Source organism: Triturus cristatus, chromosome 11, assembly GCF_964204655.1.
Source record: "Triturus cristatus chromosome 11, aTriCri1.1, whole genome shotgun sequence".
Taxonomy (NCBI): domain Eukaryota; kingdom Metazoa; phylum Chordata; class Amphibia; order Caudata; family Salamandridae; genus Triturus; species Triturus cristatus.
This window is the reverse complement of record NC_140594.1, coordinates 858,227,687-858,246,380: the sequence shown is the minus strand read 5'-3', so window position 1 is coordinate 858,246,380 and position 18,694 is coordinate 858,227,687. Positions and strand designations below refer to the sequence as shown.

The following is an 18,694-nucleotide window of genomic DNA, read 5'->3' as shown; positions in this document are numbered from 1 at the left end:
CTTCTTCCTCCTCTTCAGGACCTCTCGACTGCTCTTCGGCGTCGAAATCTCCCTGTTCCTCGATCTCGACGACATCCGTCGACGGGGCCGTTGGGATTTTGTATTTTTTCATTCTTTCGTCGAACTCCTTCTTCCTCTGAAGGATGCTCTCCATCTCCGCCTTGAGCCTTCTCATTTTCTTTTCCATGTCGGAGATGTGCTCGGCGTCGACCGCAGGTCTCTTCGACGGAGCTTGCGTCGACGCGGCCTTGTCTTTCGTCGCCGAACGTCCCAGCTCGTGGGTCTGTTTCGACGAACTCTGTCTCTCGGCGGTCTTCGGCACCTGGGAGTCCTTCTCGAAGGATCCGCTCGGCCTTCTGTCCTTTGAACCACTGGCGGACGTCGAAATTTTCAGCACCGGTGTTCCCTTCGAGGACTTTGACTAATTTTTTCGAGAGTCACCTTCCGATTTTCGGGGCCCTTTTGGTGGTTTTGTACTCGACGTGTCTCTTACCTTGTCAGGTGTTTTCTTATCGGTCTCTGCGACCGTGAAGACATCAGGTCCCTCGGCGATGTTGTCTTCATCGTCGGTGGAGAGGCCCAGATCGTACAGTGACGGGGCCTTACCCTTGCCTTCCATGCTGAAGTTGGCTCTCCTCTGTCGTTCTCTCACCCGGAGAGTCTTCGGCGCGAAAGCGGAACAGGCGTAGCAGTCCTTGCTCCCGTGGTCGATCAGCAGGCAAAGGTTGCAGACCGGATGTTGGTCCTTCTGCGCGTACTTGTGGTGGCAGTTAGGGCAGAACTTAAATGGTGTCTTGTCCATTGCGCTCAGAGCCTCTGAGTGCGCATTTTCCTATGGCGTCGAAGAATTTCGAGGATCCCCTTCTTCTTCGTCGTCCCGGCTGTAATACCTTTCTCTCTGTAGTCTTCTAAAAGTTCTCCTTCGATGAAACTCGCGTATATTCCTTCTTCCTTTGTCTAAAACTCTGGAGCTTCTCGATGACGATCCAGACCCAACGGCGGAAAAAAGAATCTGAAGATGGCGCCCCAAAGGTGGGACTTCCGCAGGAAGTACGACGACGTCACGAGAGGTGCACCAAATGGTGGGACGTCGACGCCCACCTGGGCTACAAAAAAAAAACCAAAAAAAAAAAAGAAAGACTACGAATCCGGACCCAACCACCAGATCGCGGAATAATGCACAGCATAGTGAATCCAGAAAGATTCACGCTGCAAAACACCTTTGCATGATGGTATGCCATGTATCCCCCGAATGCACTTCTCTCTACTAGGGTGTATGCGGGGTAGATATCTGTATTTCTGCGGTGGACGCTTCGCTGAAGTCTTTGCCAAGTGCTTATACTATTTGATTTTTAAATGTAGAGTCTTTGTGAATTGTACCTTAAGCACTTACCTGTCAACATGGTATTTTCAGCCAGTGGGTGTTCATTTAGCTGCTGGCAAACCACAGTGCAGTATTGATGCTCCAGTCGAGGTGTAACAGGATCGATAGTTAAGTGGAACACATGAGAAACAAATTCACCAAAGAGCAGCATTTACGCGCTAAGGTGCCACGGACAGTTACATTGGACTGTGCCACCTAATGGTGACTCAGTCATGTGACCAGCTTACACAGGCATCTCCGCAGCAAGCACACTAGCCCAAACCCTGGGAAAAAAGTTTGTGAGGTCTGGATTTTAGCCAGAAACCCCTAGAAGCTGTGCACGTCTCAGAATGCATCACCGTGCTGCAGCACCCTACAGTTGTGTAAAGTAGCGCCCAGCACAGTCCCGTTAGACTCGAATGCTGTTTCACAGACTACCTTTCCAAGATGGAAGCTGCAGTACTGGGAGGGGCTCTGTGCCGTTGTTTCCTGTGGTGACTGTTCTCGCTGTGAGCGAAAAGGGTTTATTTATTGTTGTTAATGGCCGTAGGCGCTGCACCGTGAAGCTACCTGAAGCACTGAAAGAGACTGGCGGTGCAGAGGAGAAGAGGTGAGTAGGGAGTAGGGGCTTGTGAAAATAAATATGAAGGGGTGGGCAGAGCAAGGGATGCATGGACAACAAGCTCTCGGCTTTGGCAAAAGTAGCCGCTTGTTTATAATTGCATCGTGCTTTCACTTTAAATGAAAGCGCGATGCAAAAAAAACCACGCGTCTGCCTTTGCCAAAGGTAAATGATAACAAAAAAGTGCATTGCGGCTAATTGGGAGACATTGTCTCCCGCCGCCAGAGAGAGATCCAATCCCACTGGGCGTGGATAAAAGGAGACAGGGTGGCAACAAGCAGCGATTGACACGCCTTTGGTGCAATCATTGCACTGCCTTTGGCATAATTCGTGACGCCAAATGACACGCACGAATCAAAACTGAAGGCGGAGCTGGGACAAGGCTTCTGGAATCGTATCGATTCCAAGAAGCCTTGTATGACGAGGGCAGCTCAAGCGCTGCTTACGTCAGGCTGAGAACTAATGAGATGGAGTTCCTGGCTGAACAGCTCCTTTGGGAATGGGTTGAAGAAAGATGAGGCGGTATTTTCCATAAGACATTGGGTATGCATAATGTTTTTCTGAATGTGGGCTCATCATGCTCTGTTTCCATAAAGCAGGGACCATGTCCCATGAAAAGGGCGTAACAGGTATTAGGACTAGGGCAATTGTCCCACCCATCTGATATGTTGGTTTTGCTTCTCCAATAGTTGGGCATGTGATAAAAATTGATCTGGCAAAAATGAATCGCACATGCACTTCATCGAAAACTAAAAATCTATCCCCACTCTAGAAGGATGCCATTGTGCAGCAGCCTCCCAGGACCATCCAACCACTACTATCTGCCATGGAGGGATTGAAAAAAGTGGGGGGCCCATAGCCCAGTCTGCCCTGTAAATAGAGTATTTACAGTAACCCACTGTAATAGCCTATACCATACTTGTGACATTAAGGATCATTAACATGGTTTCCTGATTGATGCCATGCAGTGCCAAAGACACGCTTAATAGTTTTCATAGCTTGACGTCAAAGGGAGGCTGAGGTGGTGGCAGCTTGAAAGAGTTAAGAGTGGCCACAGTGAAAATGGGAGTAACAGGAAGAAATCTGTTTCACCAAGGTATCTGCGGCATTCTGAGGGAAGGTGTCTGCCCACAGAGAAAACAGGTTAAGATACCTGACCTCCTGTCATTCTGACTCGTTTAAAAAAATATATATTTTTGCTTTATTATTCAATTTGCATTCATACAATTGTCTACAATTGGCAATTACAATACTTAGAAAGGCACAGCTGTCTATTATCACACATATACCGAAGTCAAGTGCTGGTACGGGCAATACAATCACTGTGTCTTCTTTGCTGGTCCCCTTTTCAACATAAGTCTGGTCAAGCTATATGCAATATAAAACAAGCATTTGCAATGCAATAGGTCTCGCATTTGTGAGAATTTGGGCTGTTGGCATTGTAAATGACAATGCCTTTTATTTATGTGTTTTGAAAACCTGCAAGCGGTGCATAAACACGTGCTTTGTACTTATAGTCGTTGCTTACGAGATGCAAGGCTGGCAGTGACTATCTTTTACTGCCAGCCTTGCTTCTCATAAGCACAGATGCTGGGGATGCCTGGTTTCACCTTGGAGATACCCAGAAAGGGACCATCTCACAGGGATAGCCAGGACGGGTTCCCCAGCGGTCTATAGCGCCGGGACACCTCCTCGTGAGGTAGCTGTTCGCGCTTTACAAATATCAGTATTATTATTATTATTATTATGGACTATAAGTACAAAAAGTACAAAGCACTTGTTTATGCACCGCTTGCAGGTTTTCAAAACACAAATAAAAGGCTTTGTCATTCACAATGCCAATAGCTCAAACTCTCACAAATGCGAGACCTATTGCATTGCAAATGCTTGTTTTGCATGAGGCTGAGTGCAGGAGGAGCTGGACTGTCCTTGTGGAGACTTTTAAAATTGGAGGGGGGAGGGGGGATTGGCAAAACTAGCACTTACATACCAGTTTCCTAAAGGGGAAATAGACTGAAGTTCATAGCTATGACTACAATATATCCACTGCAAAACCACTACCAGCAGATTATGCTAGACTGTGACAACAGTCTACAATGCTCCTTAGAGGTGGTAAGAGCAGGTCACAGCATACCTTCGTAAATTACTGCAAGGAGGGATTAGAACGTTCAAGCATCTCAATGCCACCTGCAGTACGCCAATGTGGCAGCAGCAATGAGTACTCAGCCAGGTGATGCATCAACACCCCCAGCAAGCTGGTTTAAGTGAAGTGAAACGTCATAGAACCAAATTACAATATATTTGTTAGGAAGGTTTTCTCAAGCAAAATTAAACCCATTGAATACTTTTTTTTTGCACTATCGCCACAAATAATACTTCTTATAAAGATAATTTAATACAGTTTAAAACCCAGATTTGGGCTAGAAAGCCATTACAGATCTAAGCCTGCAAGAAGTGTGCGAAGAAGCAGAGTGCTCTATCTGAAGGGGCCTAGCCGTCTGGTCAATGAGAACTCATACGACAAGCACGGCAAAAACAATTTGAAAATTAGTGCGTTTAGGAGAGTGTGGATCTATACAGTTTTTACACCTCACAAAACACTTGATTATAAGTACTCCAATTATCACGGTAACTAAACCCTGCAGTAATGCAAGCAAAGCCACTATCAGCTACGAACCACTCCTAGAGCGGGCTGTTTTTATTCTGCAGCATCACTCATGAGAAAGTGGCCACCTGCCTAAATCCGATGCATACTGTGTGCAACCAAGTTTCGGAAAAATCCCACTGCTTAGTGTGCCATATCCTGTTTTAAGGGCAAATCTCCTCCCATCCCTCACACTTAGATAACTTGACAGCCATAGCAAGCTTCGAGACAGCAGGGAGGGTACGACAAACTGTTGCCCTCCCACACTCACCTGAGGGGCCGGAGGACTGGGCCGCTGCTTCCAGGTCATGGGTACCCCTGGGTCGGTCCCACCCGGTCAGGCTGAGGGACTGCAGGCCGAGGCACAGGTCGTTGGTGTCGGGCAGCACTCGAGGCGAATCCTTCACGGAGGTCGGGAAGAGCATCTTCCTGCCCGTCGCTGCCCCCTTGGAATCCTGGAAGTCTGTTTGGGCGTAACACAAGAAAGGCGAGAGTTAAGGGAGCCGAGTTTAAGAAGCATCAAAAGGCACTCTAATGGCGGAAAGCTGGTGTCGCCGTCCCTGTGCCACTTCCAGACCCAGGAGGCAGCCATGCATTCGGCACCCCAAACAAATTTAAAAAAAGTGATTAGCATCAAGGCAGGGGTTGCGTGCTCGTCCCTGCTCGCTCCTGCGAGCACACGATCCAGTCCGGGTGGGCGAGCCGGAAAGGAGACAGGGAGGGGACCAAAAAGCCTCACTGCAAATCAAAAGCGCGCATTTAACAAAGTGTGACGCACGCCAATGAAAAGCAGAGGCGGAGCTTTCACCCCACTTCCAAAAGAAACCCAACGCCAATAGATCTCGCAGAGCATGCAGCGCATGTGCTGCGGCGCTAGGCAAGACCTAAAAACTCAGAGGGGATTATAGTGAAGCTGCATTTTGCCCGTAGCAATGGTTCCAACTTACAATATTGATACTAGGGCAATTCGCTATCAGTTATGCCCTCCCTGTCTCTCTCAGCCTCCCCTGTTTCCTTACCCACCAGGTACATTTGAAATGGACGCCAAATATCTTTCAGGTGGCTCTGTTGTGGGAGTAAATCGTTATATACATCAGACTGCATATTACAGTAGACCAAATTTCTGTGTCATTCCTTGAGGGAGGGCAGCGGGCCACAGGCCCAGCAAATGGCCACTCTGCATTTGGCTAAAAGAAGGCCAAGGGCCACTAATTTTCTTACCTCCTTCCTAACCTCTTTGTCTAGTCCTAACTATGCCAGTAGAGGATCAGGTACTGAAGTGCATTCACTAATATAGCCTTATAGCCCACCGTAGTGGGCTATACTGACTATTGAAGGCCCGCTCCCGCGTTAAGGGCACGAGCCGAAGGCGAGGGACTTTAACAAGGGACCGGACTTTAATAGCCGGTATAGCTCTGCTACAAAGGGCTATAAGGATATTAGAACATTCTGCCACTAGAGGGCAGAATGTTCCAACAAATAAATCAAAGGCCTTAAGCTTGAGGGGATTTAAATCCCCTCATGCTCCGAGAGGCCTTTGTAAAATTTTGGAATGTTGCTCTGCGGGCCTTTACCGGCCCGTAGAAGCATGGAGCACTCCATTGTCTACAATGGAGCTCCCAAAATTCCAATGTTCTAATAAGCGAGAGTTCAAGGAAGATCTTCACCCAAAAGGCCTTAAATCCAGGGCAATACGACGCTGAGTGTATAAAATCTGCTTCAGGGAAATGACAATGTAGCCATTCTGCTGACTCCCTAAGGCCATAGCGATGTAATCTCTCAGGTGTATAATAGACACGGTTTATATATTTAAAGTGTATGAGTCTATGCCTGCCATTAACCCCTTGTATGCTCATGACGAGCTGGGCTCGTCATGAGCATACAGTCGCCGTGTGCTCATGACGAGCCCAGCTCGTCATGGCACCCACCCACGGGGGAAGCGCTGGCGCTACCCCTGTGGGTGATCGATCGGCGTATTTGTTCTGGGGAAGGCAGGGAAAGACCTTCCCCTGCCTCCCCCCGCACCCCCCTTGCGTCATCAATGACGTCAGCGCGCGAGGCGCGCTGATGTCATTGAGGGTTCCCTTAGATCACCGCCGCGCAGGAAGCCATTTGCTACCTGCGCGTCGGTGAACTCAGAGGTGAGTTTTGGGGCTGGGGAGGAGGAGGATTTTGTTAGAAGAGACATCGAGGGAAAGGAAAGGGTTTTCGTTTCCCTCGATGCCTCTTTTGTGCATTCCTGCTGCACGATCATGCGATCGTGCAGCAGGAATGCCCACTAGGCACCCACCCACGGGGGAAGCACTGGCGCTACCCCCGTGGGTAATCGATCAGCGTATTTGTTCTGGGGAAGGCAGGGGAAGACCTTCCCCTGCCTCCCACCGCACCCCCCTGGCGTCATCAATGACGTCAGCGCGCGAGGCGTGCTGACGTTATTGAGGGTTCCCTAGGATCACAGACGCGCAGGAAGTCATTTGCTTACTGCGCGTCGGTGAACTCAGAGGTGAGTTTTGGGGCTGGGGAGGGGGAGGATTTTGTTAAAAGAGACATCGAGGGAAAGGAAAGGGTTCTCCTTTCCCTCGATGCCTCTTTTGTGCATTCCTGCTGCATGATCGTGCGATCGTGCAGCAGGAATGCCCACTAGGCGCCAGGGATTATTTTATTTTTTTAATGGCACCATGTTTTTCTGTTTTGGGGGAGCGGCCCCTTAGGCAAGGGTCGCTCCCCTTTTTGGGGGGCAATATTTACTTGCTTTGTCTGCCCCCCGGGGGCTTTAATTGTAATGTAGTGGGGAGTGGCCCCTTGGGCAAGGGTCACTCCCCTTTGAGGGCCATTTTTTAAAAAAGTTTATTTATTGTAATTATTTCAAAAGTTTTATATAGCGCTAGCTTGACCCGTAGGTAGGTATAGTGCTTTACATACATACTGTAAAGAAAAACAGACTGAAATTGCATTACATAGTAGGCAGGCAGTAAGGAAGCAAAACCAGGGATAAAAAGTTTTTTTGTTTTTTGGGGGGAGCGGCCCCTTAGGCAAGGGTTGCTCCCCTTTTTGGGGGCAATGTAATTTAGGCTTCGTCTGCCCCCCCTGGGGGGGCAGATTTTTTTTATGTAAAAAAAAATGCCCACTGGACCACCAGGGAGTGTTTAGTGGGGAGTGGCCCCTTGGGCAAGGGTCACTCCCCTTTGGGAGCTTATGATTTTGGCAGTCTGCCCCCATGGGGGGGGGGGGCAGATTTCGCTATTTTGAGGTCGAGCATTCGAGACCTCTTGTATATACTTTAGTATATACTTATATGTTTATATGGTTTGTGGGCTTTGGAGGAGCCCTAGGACTTATCTGCTTCCGTTTAGGGACTTTTTTTTCTGATCAACAGAGGTCAGTAAAATACCAGAATCACTTCAGCATTCTCTAGTTTTCAGTCCATAGAAATTGTCTTCCACGAGCACCCATAGACAATAATATTTTTTTTAAATCTTGTATTTTCAGTGATTTGACCACCAAAGGCCCAGATTTTATATTAAAAACAGAGCTTTGGACCAAACCATTTCCCGCTGAAAGGCAATATTTCTCCCTGTGTGTTCCAATACTTAGCGTGTCGCGCAGTTTGGTGCTTGCTTTTCCTCCATGTCAAAGAACAGCAGATGTTTCAGGGCGCAGGTTAATGTGCTGCATAGCTAAGTACATATAAGGTCCCAAAGGCGAGACAGATTGCATTGCAAATGCTTGTTTAATGTAGGGCCCACTAGGCCACCAGGGTGTTATTTGTGGAGAGTGACCCCTTGGGCAAGGGTCACTCTCCTTTGGGGTCAATATTTGTGGCTGTGTCTGCCCCGCAGGGGGCCAGATCTCCATGTTGTTTTTAAAATTGGGCCCACTAGACCACCAGGGATTTTTTTGTGGGGCATGCCCCTTGGGCAAGGGTTGCTCCCATTTGGTCAGCATTAATTTGGCCATTTCTGCCACCCTGAGGGGCAGATCGGCTGATTTATTTTTTTGTAGGTCCACTAGGCCACCCGGGTTTTTTTTTTAATCTTGGAGAGCGGCCCCTTGGACAAGAGTCGCTCCCCTTTATGGGAGGAAGATTGTGGTCATTTCTGCCCTCTTTGGGAGGCAGAATAGCAGTATGCTCTTAGGCCCATCTGCTATCTAGGGGGGCAGAAGCCACTAGACACCTGTTTTTTTTTTTTTTGTGTTTGGGAGTGGCCTCAAGGGCAAGGGTTGCTCCTCTTTTACGGGGGTGAATATTTTATTTATACTCTAAGGCCCACCTACCCCTTAGCTTGGCTGGTGGATTGTGTGTGGACTGGTGCATTATTTGCATATGTGATTGTAATGTTTTATTCTCCTTTTCATTCTAGTGTAAAGCTTTTGATTCCTGTTTGCGATTTCGACAGTGGTGTTCTGCAGTTTTGCTCAGTTGCATTTTTTGTTGGTAAGAAAAAAATCTTTGTTGTATTTTCTCCAAATGAGTATTTTTGTCATGTATGGATGAATTTTTTTGTAAGTGGTGTCATAATGGCAGCTTATTTAGCTAGTGTTTTGTGCATGGAGTTCTTTGCGATGTGTTTTGCATTGTCTTATGTGTAATTTTCTTTTCTCTTTCTTTTTTAGTGGGATATTGTTGATCCATACTGTGTCTGTGCAGTTTTTGAGGGACAACAGTGACAAACTTAGGCCCCACTCTAGAGCTACCCGGTGGACTCCCCTCCCACAAATTTCGAAGAGATTAAGAAGTTTTTGGGTTTGACTTTATTGATGGGTTTGATAAGGAAGCCGTCCATGGCTTCATATTGGTCTACCAGTCCCTTGATGGCAACGACCATATTTCCTGCAGTTATGACACGTGATCGGTATTTGCTTTTGCTACCGATGCTGCATTTTGTTGATAATTCTTTGGCGTTGCCACGAGATCACCCTGACTGTGACCGTCTTTTTAAGATTCGGCCTGTTCTTGATCACTTTGTAGATCGATTTTCAGAGATCTATACTCCAGGGAAAGAAATATCTATTGATGAGTCTTTGGTCTTGTTCAAGGGCCGTTTGGTTTTTAGGCAGTACATCCCTAGCAAGAGGGCACGCTATGGAATTAAGCTGTATATGTTGTTTGAGAGTAGGATATGTTTTTAATTTCCGTGTGTACACTGGTAGGGATTCCACTATTGACCCCCCTGGTTGTCCATCCACTTTTGGGGTTTCTGAGAAAATTGTGTGGGATATTGCTAGAGGACTGTTTAACAGAGGCCACCATTTGTACCTTGATAACTTCTACACTGCTGTGCAATTGTTTAAGGAATTGTTCAAAGTGGACACTTTTGCTTGTGGCACAATCCGCTCTAACCATAGAGGTTATCCAAAAGAGCTTGTTGCCAAAAAACATCAGAGGGGACAGTGCAGTACCTTGCGTAGTGATGAACTACTAGCTGTGAAATTTGTGGACAGGAGGGATGTGTACATGCTGACTACCATCCATGATGAGAGTACTTCACCTGTGGCTGTTTGGGGTCAGATTTCTGAAGTGCACAAACCTGTGTGCATTTTAGACTACAATAACCACATGGGTGGTGCTGATGGAGTAGATCAGAGGTTGGAACATTACACTGCTATTCGTAAGGCTTATGTTTGGTATAAGAAGTTGGCCATCCATCTCTTTAATTTAGCAACTTTCAATGCTTTTGTTGTGTTCAAGGAGTGTTCACCTGCATCAAAGCTGACTTTTGTTCAGTCTCAGCAATCTGTGATAGGCAGCCTTGTTGTTGTGGAACAGGCAAGAAGCTAGCTTTAGGAAGCTCCTAAAAACTTGGCTCTTTATGCAATAATCTTGATCTTCCCCCTGACTACTCGCTCTTGGCTGTAGGACTCGCTAGCGCCGGGACACCTCACCTGAGGTAGCTGTTCGCGCTCTACAAGCATCTGTATTATTATTATTAAGTGTTCCTAGAGTTGGAGTGGTGGAGGATGTGGCTCGATTGAAAGATCGCCACTTTCCTGATTTCATTCCTCCCACATCCTCAAAAGACTTTCCCACTAGGAGATGTAGAGTCTGTTGGCGAAGAGGTAGGCGGGAGGAGACTCGTATGTACTGCCACAAGTGTCCTTCTAACCCTGGGCTGTGTCCCTGCTCGTTTTAGAGCGTACCACACGCAAAATAATTTTTGGGAGCATCCATGAGTGGTAAAGTGAACTGCCTGGTCTGTATTCTTTAAAATAGTTGATTCTGTTTCAAGGTTGGCATTAGTGCAATGTATTTAGTTTCAGATTTTGAGTTAGTAGATTTGTATCTATTTGCAATTTGTTTGTGTTTTTATTTTTGTCTAAAACAAATCCTAAATGTGATGGCGGTGTGTGTAGGCTGGCGCTTGGCTGGTGGTGTGCGTGGACTGGCGCATGGCTGGCGGTGTGCGTGGACTGGCGCTTGGCTGGCGTTGTGCGTGGACTGTCGCTTGGCTGGCGGTGTGCCTGGACTGGCGCTTGGCTGGTGGTGTGCGTGGACTGGCACTTGGCTGGTGGTGTGCGTGGACTGGTGCTTGGCTGGTGGTGTGCGTGGACTGGCGCTTGGCTGGCGGTGTGCGTGGATTGGCGATTGGCTGGCGGTGTGCGTGGATTGGCGATTGGTTGGCGGTGTGCATGGTTTGGCGATTGGCTGGCGGTGTGCTTGGACTGGCGATCGGCTGGCAGGGTGCCTGGACTGGCGATTGGCTGGCGGTGTGCCTGGACTGGCGCTTGGCTGGCGGTGTGCGTGGACTGGCGCTCGGCTAGCGGTGTGCATGGACTGGCGCTCGGCTGGCAGTGTGTGAGTAGTGACTTGCTGCTGGTCACTACACACACTGCTAGCTGAGTGCCACTCCACGCAATCCATCAGCGTGTGTGGTTGCTGTATCAAGAATGTGGGCATGTGAAAGTGATGGGCCCTTGAATGGCGCTGTCTGCTGGTGTGAGTGTTGTAATGTGATGGGCCCGCGACTGGCGGTGTGAATGGTTTTGTATGTGTCACATGTATGAAAGGTGTATGAATGGCCTGTAAAGAGGTTGGTGCCTTGTCGTGGCTTTACAGCTCACGAGCTGTGAGTCAATGGTTCAGTTTCTCGCCCTTTCAGTTATTAACAGTGCATTTCATTTTTGTGAAATCACTTGCTTATCCAATTGTATATGCTGAACCATCACTCACCCTCGTGCCAAATCCAACTAGTATGTGTGTGTGCTTGAGGATTAGATGGCTGTGCAGTAAAAAAAAAAAAAAGTGATTTTTTCAGCTAAAATTGAGGTTTGCAGGGGATTCTGGGTAAGGAAACGTTGGGGGATCCACACTAGTCATACCTCCCTGGAAGCCCCCGGGTGTCTAGTCTTCAGAAATGTATTGGTTTGGTAGGTTTCCCTAGATGGCCGCCGAGCACCGGGCCAAAAACCCAGATGACCCCCTTGCAAAACCAGGTGGTTTTAAGATAGCCAATTTTGATGTCGCCTCACTCCGTTTTGGGCCCTTGCCTGTTGCGGGTACTTGGGCCTCCCACACAAGTGAGGCACCATTTTTACCGGGAGACCTGGGGGAACGCTGGGTGGTGGTAAATTTGTGTGAGCCCGATGATGCCACAACATTCCCACACAAAAATGTGTGAAAAATGTGATTTTTTTCAGCTAAAATTGAGGTTTGCAGGGGATTCTGGGTAAGGAAACGTTGGGGGATCCACGCAAGCCATACCTCCCAGGAAGCCCCCGGGTGTCTAGTTTTCAGATATGTATGAGTTTGGAAGGTTACCCTAGGTGCCGGCAGAGCTAGGGTTCAAAAACTACAACTAGGCACTTTGCCAAAAAAGGGTCATTTTTCACTGCGAAGTTGAGGTGTGACCACGTTGTGTTTTGCGCCGTTTCCTGTTGCGGGCACTAGGCTGACCCGCACAAGTGAGGTACCATTATTCTCGTAAGACTTTGGAGAATGCGGGGTGGGTGGAAATTTGTGGATCCATGCAGATTCCGGAACTTTCCACCACAGAAATGTGGGGAAAATGTGGGTTTTTTTACAATCTTTTAGGTTCGCAAGGGATTCTGGGTAACAGACCCAGGTGGGAGGCAGTCAAGTCACCCCATCCTGGATTCCCCTGGGTGTCTAGTTTTCAAAAATGTATAGGTTTGCTAGGTTTCCCAAGGTGCCCGTAGAGCTAGGGTTCAAAAACTACAGCTAGGCACTTTGCCAAAAAAGGGTCATTTTTCACTGCGAAATTGAGGTGTGACCACGTTGCGTTTTGCGCCGTTTCCTGTCGCGGGCACTAGGCCGACCCGCACAAGAAATGTGGGGAATTTGTGTTTTTTTTGACAATTTTTTAGGTTTGCAAGGGATTCTGGGTAACAAAACCTGGTGAGAGGCAGTCAAGTCTCCCCATCCTGGATTCCCCTGGGTGTCTAGTTTTCAAAAATATATAGGTTTGCTAGGTTTCCCTAGGTCCCGGTAGACCTATGGTTCAAAATCTACAGCTAGGCACTTTGCAAAAAAGGGTCATTTTTTACTGCGACATTGAGGTGTGACCACGTTGCACTTTGCACCGTTTCGTGTCGCGGGCACTAGGCCGACCAGCACAAGTGAGGTACCATTTTTCTCGTAAGACTTTGGGGAATGCGGGGTAGGTGGAAATTTGTGGATCCACACAGATTCTAGAACTTTCCACCACAGAAATGTGGGGAAAATGTGTTTTTTTTTACAATGTTTTAGGTTTGCAAGGGATTCTGGGTAACAGACCCTGGTGGGAGGCAGTCAAGTCACCCCATCCTGAATTCCCCTGGGTGTCTAGTTTTCAAAAATATATAGGTTTGCTAGGTTTCCCCAAGGTGTCCGCAGAGCTAGGGTTCAAAAACTACAGCTAGGCCCTTTGCCAAAAAGGGTCATTTTTCACTGCGAAATTGAGGTGTGACCACGTTGCGTTTTGCATCGTTTCCTGCCGCGGGCACTAGGCCGACCCGCACAAGTGATGTACCATTTTTTTCATAGGACTTTGGGGAACGCGGGTGGGTGGAAATTTGTGGATCCACGCAGATTCCAGAACTTTCCACCAAAGAAATGTGGGGAAAATGTGTTTTTTTTGACAATTTTTTAGATTTGCAAGGGATTCTGGGTAACAGAATCTGGTGGGAGGCAGTCAAGTCACCCCATCCTGGATTCCCTTGGGTGTCTAGTTTTCAAAAATGTATAGGTTTGCTACGTTACCCTAGGTGCCAGCAGAGCTAGTGTTCAAAAACTACAACTAGACACTTCGCAAAAAAAGGGTAAATTTTCATTGTGAAAATGCGGTGTGTTCACGTTGGGTTTTGAGCCATTTCCTGTCGTGGGCACTATGCCTACCCACACAAGTGAGGTACCATTGTTATCGGCAGACTTAGGGTAATTCAGATTTGTAAAGCAACTGTTATTACCTATTGATTTGTGATGCATTTCTGCCTTCCAAATGAAAGACTTTGTGTAAAAAAGAAGTCATTTTGAAAAATGACCGATAATTCTCATGCTAGTATGAGTATTCCCAATTTCGAAAATGTGCAAATATGTACTGTTTCTAAACTCTATAATGTGTTCTCATTTCATAAATACATAGGTGCCTCTCATACCGATTTTTCCATGTATACATTTTCCCACAATAATTGCTATATACCCGGAACATAATAAAAAACCATTGCAAATTGCTGCTCAGTTTTTGACTCTGGGTTCCTCGGGTTCTTGGTGGACCTACAAGTCCTATATATCTCCACAACCAGGAAGGTCCAGCGGATGTAACGGTATATTGCTTTCAAAGAGCTGTCATAATTAGAAGAAGTTACAGGTAAAAATGTTGACACAAAAGGCTGTTTTTTTTAACTAATTTTCAATTTTTCCTATATTTACCTGTTAGTTTCTATAAATAAACCTTGATGGATCTACAAAAATGACCCCTTGCTGAATTCAGAATTGTATCTACTTTTCTAAAATGTATAGCTTTCCAGGATCTATTATTGCTTTCACACCCATTTCTACCATTAATGGAAGGAGGTTGAAAGCACAAAAAATAGCAAAAATAGGCTATGGCCCAGAAAAAAGCCAAAACTGTGTAAAACATGTTGGTTTTCTGACAAAAGTCTGTCATTCCCTAAAAGCTGGAAAAATGGTGATTTCAGCCCCACAAACCCTTTTTTGATACCATTTGCAGAGAAAAACCCAGACGCTTTCATTTGCAGCCCGTTTTTCTATTTTTTTCCCCCCAAAAAAACAAAAATTGCTGTATTTTGGCTAATTTCTAGGACCCCTCCAGGGGAATCCACAAACCCTGGGTACCTTTAGAATCCCCATGATGTTGGAAGAAAAGGACGCAAATTTGGCGTGGATACCTTATGTGGTCAAAAAGTTACAGGGGCCTAAGCACAAACTGCCCCAAATAGCCCAAAAAAGGCTTAGCATGGGGGGGGGGGGGGGGGAGGCCTAACTGCGAAGGGGTTAAGGGAGATTTCACCTGTCTTCGCGCAGCAATGTTGCCATGTTTTATGATCTAGAGTGACCTTGAGTTCTTTCTGCCAGTCCATCTGCGCTTAACCATAAGTGGACGCCTTGCTTCCTGCGCCTGAGCATAGAGCCGAGAAACCAGTCATTCTGGGACATCGCTGCGGATCAAAATGGATAAAGCAGGGATTTCCAAAGGTTCTCTCATTTCGTCTGCTATGAGCTGTTTTAATGCGCTACATACTCTAAAGTATTGAAAGTTAGTAAGGGTGGTCTGTTCAGGGAATTTTTGAGTGACTGCGGTCCATACCTTTATAATCTCTTCTTTAAAGAGGTCTCCCATTTTGAATATGCCTAAGTAGTGTAGAGCTTTGGTAACAGCCTTTTCTTTACGTACGTGAAACCACGAGCACCCCTCTAGTAGGATATGGGGTAATTCTGACTTGTTTACCACCAGTCACCACCTAAGCGAGCTACACCAAGGAGCTTTGTATGCCAGGCACTGATGGCTCATTCACTTCTCTTCATGTTCTGCAGTGTTCATGCAATTAATGGGTGGTGGTACAAGGCATTCCTGACATAAAAGCAGTACAGCCACTGATGGGCTGAAGAAACTTCAAGTAGACATTAACCCCGTGACCACTGTAGTGACACTTCAAAAATGGGAAAATCCTTTTAGAAGGTGTTCATATCCCTAAAGTACTATAACTCATGGAAGTTGCTAAAGTGCTTCTGTGTTTTGCCTTTAGCATTCAAAATAAAACACTGAGGGACAGATGTACGAACGTTTAGAATAGCAATTCTTTTCTATTTAGTGATCACTATTCTTATTATATAAAAGTTTTATTTTTAAATTTTCGATTCCTAGTGGGTTGCAGATCTAACTACCTCATGAATATTAATGAGGTAGGTGGCAATTTGGGACCCATTAGGAATGACAGCCATAACAGAAATGGTAGACTGCTCATGTCGCCAATTTTCATTTTTATTTTATAGATATAGCATTGCCTGGAGGGAGGCAAATTACTTGAGACTGAACTGTGGATGGACAAATTTTTGCATTATAACAAGTATGTTTTCCGTATATTTTACAATATATTTGTCTGGACAATGTCAATCCTAGGGGATATACCTCAGGCCATGAAATTTTGAGCGTCATTTAAGTAAGCTTGGATTACTGACGCTATACAAGAGGTGTAAAAAAAGGAATATGCTCTAATCTAACTTCTGTTTACTCTAAACAGACTTCTGTGGATGCTTCACAGTACCGAGCCCTTACAGGACAGCGTTGTATGAAACTGTACTCCAGACATATTACGACAACCTTTTCTAATCATGGGTTTGATAGGCCATAAATTGATCAGGCATGACGTACACTTCGGAAAGTGGACTTCTATATTCACATCTTGCTTTTATTCTTACTGCACTGGGTGATAATCACAGCAACTTCTCTGATGATTTCTTTTTTCCTACTTTATCAGTGCTTGAAGGCCTTTTATCGCTCACTACAACCTACCTATGGTCTTCTCTAGTTCTAACTGTGTGGTTTTGGATCATTTCACCATCTGGAATCCTATCTAGTTTTTGATACATTTTTGGGCCACATTATGGCTGCTATAACTCTCACCAAGTATTGTTTAACATTTGCTGTAAGATCTTTTTTGTATAAACAACAAACAATATGTATGATATTTATTGTTCCAGCCTTGAAAAAGTCTATGAGTAGACGAAACACATGTTGGCAAATTGGCAGATTCCATGCTGGAAGTACCACAAAAAGAATAATTCTTCAATTTGAATTTTTTGGACTTTTTGGGACTCTGTGTACTTTGTGCAAAGATATTATTGGTCTCCTCGGAGAGAGATACTGTCCGTTAAATTGAGTCGGAATATGAAATCTGTGATGGTTATATTTATCCTATACACTCTGTATTATTATAATCACTAAGGGTAGTGCTAAGTATAGCTCTATGTTTATATTTATGTACACACGTTAGTTTCTAATGTGTAAATAGCACTTTTGGTAGTAGGTGTGATTGAGCTAAGAGAGCACCCCAACTTAACTATAAGTGAACAACTCAATGATTCACACAACGGATGTATGACGTTACAACGCATGCTGTTACAACGCATGCTGTTACAACGAAAGTTTTACAACGTGAGTGCATTGACAACGCAGGACATTACAACGCAAGTCTTTACATCGACTTGCACTAGATGGCGTGCTAACATTAAAAAAGTGTAATTTACTATTCCAACTCCAGTCCACGTAACAGTAGGGAAGGTGTTGGTATAGTAAACTACACTATTTTTAATGTTAGCACGCCATCTAGTGCAAGTCGATGTAAAGACTTGCGTTGTAATGTCCTGCGTTGTCAATGCACTCGCGTTGTAACAGTTTCGTTGTAATGGTAGTCCGTTGTAAAAGTTGCGTTGTAAAGGTTGTTCCCCCACACAACATTGATGTATTTTGACATTCTATAGTATTGATTGTGCGGTAATTTCCCAAATAGGGACCACAATTACCGACTCAAACTTAGTAAATGTTATGTGGTTACCAGCACTCAAGTTCTTTTGAGAGTGTGATCTGATAGTAAATTATATCAGAGTAATTAAAAGGAAAAGCTACTACAGGAGAATGGCAGGATTTGAGAATGACAGAGATAAAGTTTTCAATGACATCTTTTCAGGACAAAGTATTCAGAATAAGAAATCAACTGTAACTGAGGCTAAACCTCAGGGATTAAAACAATTGTTCATCAGACTAGAAAGGATATGAAAACAGGAACTTTCACGTTGGTGGGACTTAACAACACTGAAAATATATATTGAGATAAAACAGGTACCAAGAGGTCTCAGGGTCATTATCTTTCACTCTTTTGAGGATTTAGACCCAGATTTGTTAAGTGAATGGGAGAACCTGACACTATCATCATCCTTTGGTATGATGGATTTACTAATAAGACATGCAGAAAGGAAAAGATCCAAATGAATGAATGAAACTGAACTAATAGAGGAGGAGATTAAAGCACATAGGTGCCGATTACGATCCGGCAAAAACCGGGTACGAACCGTCAGACGGAGCATATTCTCCGTCCGACGCGTACCCGGTCGTCAAAATTTACAAACATGGAATTACGATTCGCACGGGAACACCATTTCCGTACGAATCGTAAAAAACCCCGACCGAACAAAATAAACCTACAAATGCGATCCGGGAAAGCGCCGACCTGACGTCGGGACGCTCGCAGCCTGCCATTCACGAACCAGGAATTACGATTCGCACCGACGTCATCCCGCACGGTGAATATTTTCCGGCTGCCAAAAACTGCCGGGAAATCAGGACGACGCGAACAAGGACCACCAGTACGCGACGGACAGACAGGACGACGCGAACAAGGAGGACCAGTACGCGACAGGACGACGCGAACAAGGAGTACCAGTACGCGACGGACAGACAGGACGACGCGATCAAGGAGGACCAGTACGCGACGGACAGACAGGACGACGCGAACAAGGAGGACCCGTACGCGACGGACAGACATGGACCCGAACCTACGTGTCATCCCGGCCCTCATAGCAGTCGACCTCCTCTACAGGTTCGGACGCAGA

The 18,694-nt window shown here is 46.0% G+C and overlaps 1 protein-coding gene across 1 annotated transcript in view; it reads right to left on the bottom strand.

The window, feature by feature from the left end:
- Positions 1 to 18,694, bottom strand: part of NGEF (neuronal guanine nucleotide exchange factor) — a 979,475-nt gene that overhangs the window by 873,060 nt on the left and 87,721 nt on the right. Inside the window, exon 2 of the mRNA XM_085634692.1 lies at positions 4,901 to 5,092. Coding sequence (XP_085490818.1) covers positions 4,901 to 5,092 — 192 coding nt within the window. The remainder of the gene's footprint in view (positions 1 to 4,900; positions 5,093 to 18,694) is intronic.